Source organism: Zea mays, chromosome 6, assembly GCF_902167145.1.
Source record: "Zea mays cultivar B73 chromosome 6, Zm-B73-REFERENCE-NAM-5.0, whole genome shotgun sequence".
NCBI lineage: Eukaryota > Viridiplantae > Streptophyta > Magnoliopsida > Poales > Poaceae > Zea > Zea mays.
The window spans coordinates 29782984-29788738 of NC_050101.1; the positions used below are offsets into that span (position 1 = coordinate 29782984).

The 5755-nt window shown below is 42.1% G+C and overlaps 1 protein-coding gene across 1 annotated transcript; it reads right to left on the reverse strand.

Moving 5' to 3' along the window:
* Window positions 1-228: 228 nt before the first annotated feature.
* On the reverse strand, window positions 229-2241 carry LOC100304344 (uncharacterized). Its single transcript, NM_001165782.1, has 4 exons — window positions 2041-2241; window positions 1325-1430; window positions 1169-1219; window positions 229-693 (listed from the first exon to the last, which is right to left on the reverse strand). The coding sequence occupies exons 1-3, from the start codon at window positions 2157-2159 to the stop codon at window positions 1202-1204; spliced, it is 243 nt and encodes an 80-aa protein (NP_001159254.2). The 5' UTR covers window positions 2160-2241; the 3' UTR covers window positions 229-693; window positions 1169-1201.
* Between the last annotated feature and the right edge of the window lie 3514 nt (window positions 2242-5755).

The window sequence follows — 5755 nt, forward strand, 5'->3', positions numbered from 1 at the left end:
TCTAGGGACTAATTTTTAGTCTCTCTATTTTATTCCATTTTAGTCCTTAAATTACTAAATACGAAAACTAAAACTCTATTTTAGTTTCCATATTTAGTAATTAGGGACTAAAATGGAATAATATTGAGGGACTAAAAACTGGTTGTTCCATACCTCAGGGGCCAAGCAAAATGGAGACGATTTGATATCCACGTGAACGTTCAATGACACAAACTTGGTCCATGAATTCTCAGGAACTATGGAGTAACACTCAAATTAAAACAATCCATGTAAAGTGCAACGAGTGTTCAGCATTTCATATACCAAAGCTTGATAAGCTATCAGCTAACAGAACATGGTACATATGAGAATCTCCATGGGGATGCTTGATGATGTGAAGGGAAAAAAAGAAGGCTGCAGCAGAATTCAGTACTGTAGTCGCACTATGAAACATGGCTTTGAAAAATACTATGAAGTGGGGTAAAAGCCTCCATGCAAATGCTACGAGACTACATGTGTTCATAAAATATATATTTTGTTCACTTACAAACACAAACTTGTGACTTTTAACTGGGAAGTTGGGCAGTCTATGGGATAGCATGTACAGCATAGCAGATGGTAAACCGGATGTACACTTCACTGGCATAATCACACAATCACAGTGCATCCTATCAGAAATTAGTCGCAATCAATTTTCTGTCGGCCATCAAAAGTCTGCAAGATTGGTAGGAAGAGTATGCGAGTGAGACAAGGTTTAACACCACATTTAAAATATAGAGCAGAGAATAAAAGACTAGTTAGCTAATAAGCTAAGATATCCGGCAGCTCTATGCGAACATCAAACAAACCGTATTTGGCTACTAGGAAATTTTCAATCTGTTAATCATGAGAGAGAAAGTAAACGAATAACAGAGGCACTAATATTCCATCATCCTTAGATTAAGCCATGAATTCAGCTATAAATGATCTGAAATTCGAACACACATGATAACTTTGCCTTTTGTATATTCTGTATATCAAGTACTTGCCTTTTAATACTCCATTTCAGCATGCCCAATACAAGTAAATTAAGAAGAACGAAAACACATGCTTAGATACACAATTTTGCCTCAGACAGGTTCACATAAGATACCAGTCTACCAGAGACAGCATGCAAATGAAGCAGATGAGTATGATTGTTCATACTTACAAGCGGAGGGATGCAAATCAACAGAAACGAAACTCATGATCCCATCTGCCACTGTATCAGTCAAAAGATTAGACGATTAATGCTTGCAACATAAAGAAAGGAAAGTTCTGCAAGGTCTTAAATTCACTCCAACCTAGTCAGTGGAGATAACGATACCTTAAGAACCGGCTCTCCACCTTGGTTTGATGCCTTTGATTCCTTCATTGCTTTCATTTGTGCTTTGGCTGCCCTTCCAGCTGCCGATTTCTCATAGTCCTGCTGTCTGAAGGTTGAAAAAAAAATAAGGTCACAAATAGGAAAAAACTACTTCAGATCAAATAATCTACAGTATAATCAAACAAAAAACGGAATAGGAATCTTCACAAACAAAAGTCTTTCTCCTAAAGTTCTGAGCTTTCCGATTGTGGTAGTGATGATTTAACTTTTAAGGGTCATAATGATTCCTCTCAGTGACACCTGAGCCAGGATTGGTGGATTGATTCCCTATCCAAGCCAAAATCAATGGCAATTGGTGCCGACTGAACAAGAGGTACGAGCAGGATCTAGGCTACCACAGTGGCACCTCTACAACAGCCGAGCTCGATTCAATTCGATTCGAGAAGGAGGAAGGCGGCCATCACAATCTGATTCGATCGAAGGGCCCCTCAATCCAACGTATTGGAGTTGGGGGTGCCCGATCAAATCCCGAAATCCGATAAACCCTCAACCCGAGCGCGTCCTGCGGATCAACCTAGAACCAAGTCAACCAACCTATGGAAGGGAACTAGTCGTGCCCAATAACCAACGGGAGGAACGCTGCCATGATGATGATCTAACTAATCCTGCGCGGCCGGCCCGGGGTGATGGTTGGGACTTTGAGACGGTTACCTTACCTCCTCTGCGCGGCCTCGGCGGCCTTGGCGCGAGCATCCTGCGACTCGCGCCGGTCCGCCTCCGCCCGCCGCTCCTGCTCCGCCGCCTTCGCGGACCCGAAACACGGGCACTGCCCCATCCGCCTCTCTCAGCTGGCTTCAGATTTCGTGAGTTTCTTCACTCGAGCTTGCTTTGGGGATATGCGAAGGAATCAGAGGTCGATGCGCGCACGGGCGTTGCCGCAAACCCAAACCCAAAAAGGAGGAGGGAGGGCCCTTCGAGGTTCCTGGAAGCCGCGTGGGCCCGTCACACAATAGGCGGTTAATTTGGCTTGAAACGGCATGTTTGTTTTTTCAGTTCGAAACGGAGATAATAAAACGGATTATTCACAAAACAAACGTCACTCCTTTCAACGACAAACACGACATGCTCATGCCGTCTAGATGGAAAGGCAACGACTGCTCTGTACAAATGTGTCAGCAAACCATCTGATCCATTAAATTACGATCCAATCATAGATACAACTATAGTTTGTTAGAGGTTTTTTTATAAAGATTATTGAGCTGGTGGTGAAGGATTTAAATGTTAAATGTGAACTGCGGTTAGATCACGATCTAATGGATCTGATGGTTTGCTTGCACGCTTCCATAGAAGAACTGCTTGCATAACAGTCGTTGCCAGATGGAAAAGCTTCTTATGTAATAGCTTCAATACATAGAAGTCATAAACCTAGTATATTGACATGCTACACCAAACACACGTCTCCAGTTGTATCTCTAAATCTCTCTCTATATATCTCACTTTTACATCGTCTCGACAAAATTTCATCCTCTATTTTTTCCTCTCCCGCAAAGATTTTCTCTAAATTTTCCCATATACCCACCACAACTATAAAATATTATTCTCTATACATACTTATCACTCATTATCAATTTTTCCTCAACTAGCAATTACTCGCGGCCACAAAAACCGAGGACTACACAATATTTAGGGGGCACGACAACAATGAAGGGAGAGAGAAGCTCGCTGCGACAAAGGGTGCCCAGGGGCGGAGCCAGAATTACGATATAAGGGAACCAATCAATTCATTAATATTATATGATAAAAATATTGTATATATCATCAAGTTTGAGCACTCGATATGGAATAAGAATTCTAGATCTTTATAAATTATCTTAGTTCATGAGTCCATTTTCTAACTAATTGATATATTGAACTAAAATTGTGACACAAGAATAATACCAAAACAATAAAGATGACATAACGATGAATATCCGACTGATGAGATTCAACTTTTATATAATGACTCTAGTATTCATGAGTCATCTAACAAATTTGTGAGAGAATTCAAAAATCTAACTAGCCTCGAGGATCCATGAAAATTCGTCAACTATGCAGGTACATGTCAAATTTGTCGTGTACACACCAACTATCAGGTGACAACTTTAGTTGAAATTTGTTGATTTTATTATCCACAAGATCTAGTGTAGTATGTATATAAGTTGTTGGCGCTCAGTCTGCTGCTTCGTGTGATCACCTTTGTTGGACTTTGGTTGTCGGACTATGGCAGAGGCAAGTCAAGTGGTTAGCGGCAATCGGCAGAGGCAAGTCAAGTGAGGTTCAGATACCATTGTCTACAAGCGAATTAGCTTTGGCGTTTCATGCATCGATTGGTCATTCAACGAATATTTTATCTTATATTCTTTATCTCTTTTAGACTTTGGTTGGCATATACTACAACAGAGTTATGGATCATATATTACCAACCACTATATTAAACCTTTCATTAATTGTGCTGCACAAAATTTAGAATATTTATACTTAGATACACAGAATTTAGACTATATATAATTCTCTTGTTTGTGTCTTAGCCTTCGGAGGGGCCATGGCCCCCTGGCTCCGCCCATGGGTGCCTGGTAAAGGCAAGCGTACCATCATCCGAATGGAGGGAGGGGAACGACTGTCATCGGTCTAAAACCAATACACTTTCATATTACTCCCTCCATCCATTTTCTTCATCACCGAAGAGACAACCAAATTTCCAACTTTTTTCATCGTCCACTGCTTTGAAAACCGTAGGTGACCTTTTTACCGCTTCAATCTCCGTGTGGGAGCAAATAACTGCATGACCGTTAAGTTGCTTCATTCGTTCTCACTCCTTGGCCTCAACATATTTTGAGAATATCTTAGCCACCATAGTACATTGAGTTTCTTGGTGTGGGCCCAACGATTTCAACATCCCCTGCTGTTGGGGACTTGTTCTCAAATGCTATGAGTTAAGAACAAGGCAACACAAAAAGAGGTTAATGGTTAATGCCCTTCGTCTTTCGAAGCATTATCTCCATTAGGATATAATGATCTTCGGACGAAGGTCATGAAGGACGTACCTTCATCATCGCAGTATGTATTAATGAAAGAAGAAGCATATGAAACATGAGAGATAACATGAATAATCATATGACATCATCAATATATCTTAATTATATCATCATGAATGAACGTGAACAATATTGAATTACGTTTGTACCTTCGGCTCGACAGAAGGCAAAAGTCCACGCGTGATACACGAGCGAATACAATCCAGCGTGAACAGTACGGGGTACTGTTCACCTATTTATAGGCACGGGACACAGCCCGGTCAGAATTACATTTATGTCCTTGATGACTATAGTTACAATCATGACACAAATCATCATGGACGGATCGGTCTTTTCCTCTTTAAGTCGGTGCAGCCCTTCGTCTCAAGGCATGTCGATATGCCGAAGCTCCCTGGATCGTAGCTTCGGCGTGTACCTTCGCGCTGTATTTGCTTATGTGCTGATCTTCCGAAGGTGTTTCTGCTTAAAGGACCTTCGGCGATGAAGCAGACCCCCAACAGTAGCCCCTTCGCGGTGCTAGATCGTTTTTCGTAACGAGCTTGATCCGTGAAAAATCTCCAAGGCTTTGGAATGCCGAAGGTCCGAAAAACACCTTCCCTGAGCTCGTTGCCGAGAAACGATTAAAATATTTCAAGCGCGAGTGGCCCACCACGTAGCGGGTACAAACGGTTTGATGATTCTCTTCCCAGACGCCGAGTGGCCCACCGTTCAGCGGGTGTGGGTAACTGTTCAGCGGGTGCGGGCGATTTGTCGGTTCACCTTCCCACCTACGGCACTATATAAACAGACGGGTAGGTGTGAAGTTACCACAACATTCATTGTCATTGCACTGTTGTGCTGTTGAAAATTTTAACCATAGCCGAAGCTTTTTCACTGCATTCTCGAGCGAACCATCATTTTGAATTAGCTTCGTCAAAAAAGAGAGCTTCGTAAAAAGAGAGCTTCGTCAAAAACTGTAAAAAACATCAGCTTCGTAAAAACTGCAAAAGATTCATCATCAGATGGCCAGAGTACGCTCGACTGCCAGGGTGACCCGTGAAGGAGAGGAGACTGAAGCCACCGAGACAGCTCCAATCTTTGAAGTCATGAGACAATCGAGATTAGTTGTGACAGAGGGAGCCATTGACGAAGGTGCACCTGTTGCCGAAGCTGAACAAGTTGATATTGAGGAACAAAATGCTAATGAAGAAGAGGAAGACTATAGTATTCTGATCCCATCAAAACCCAGCCACTTGGATTTTGAAAAATCTACTGTGTCTGAAGCCGACGTGCCCATGATGATGAAGCTGGGTTACTTCAGAGAAGCTGAAAAGAAGCTTATTTGTTTTGCCGGATCAGAAACCACTCCAAAGCCGAA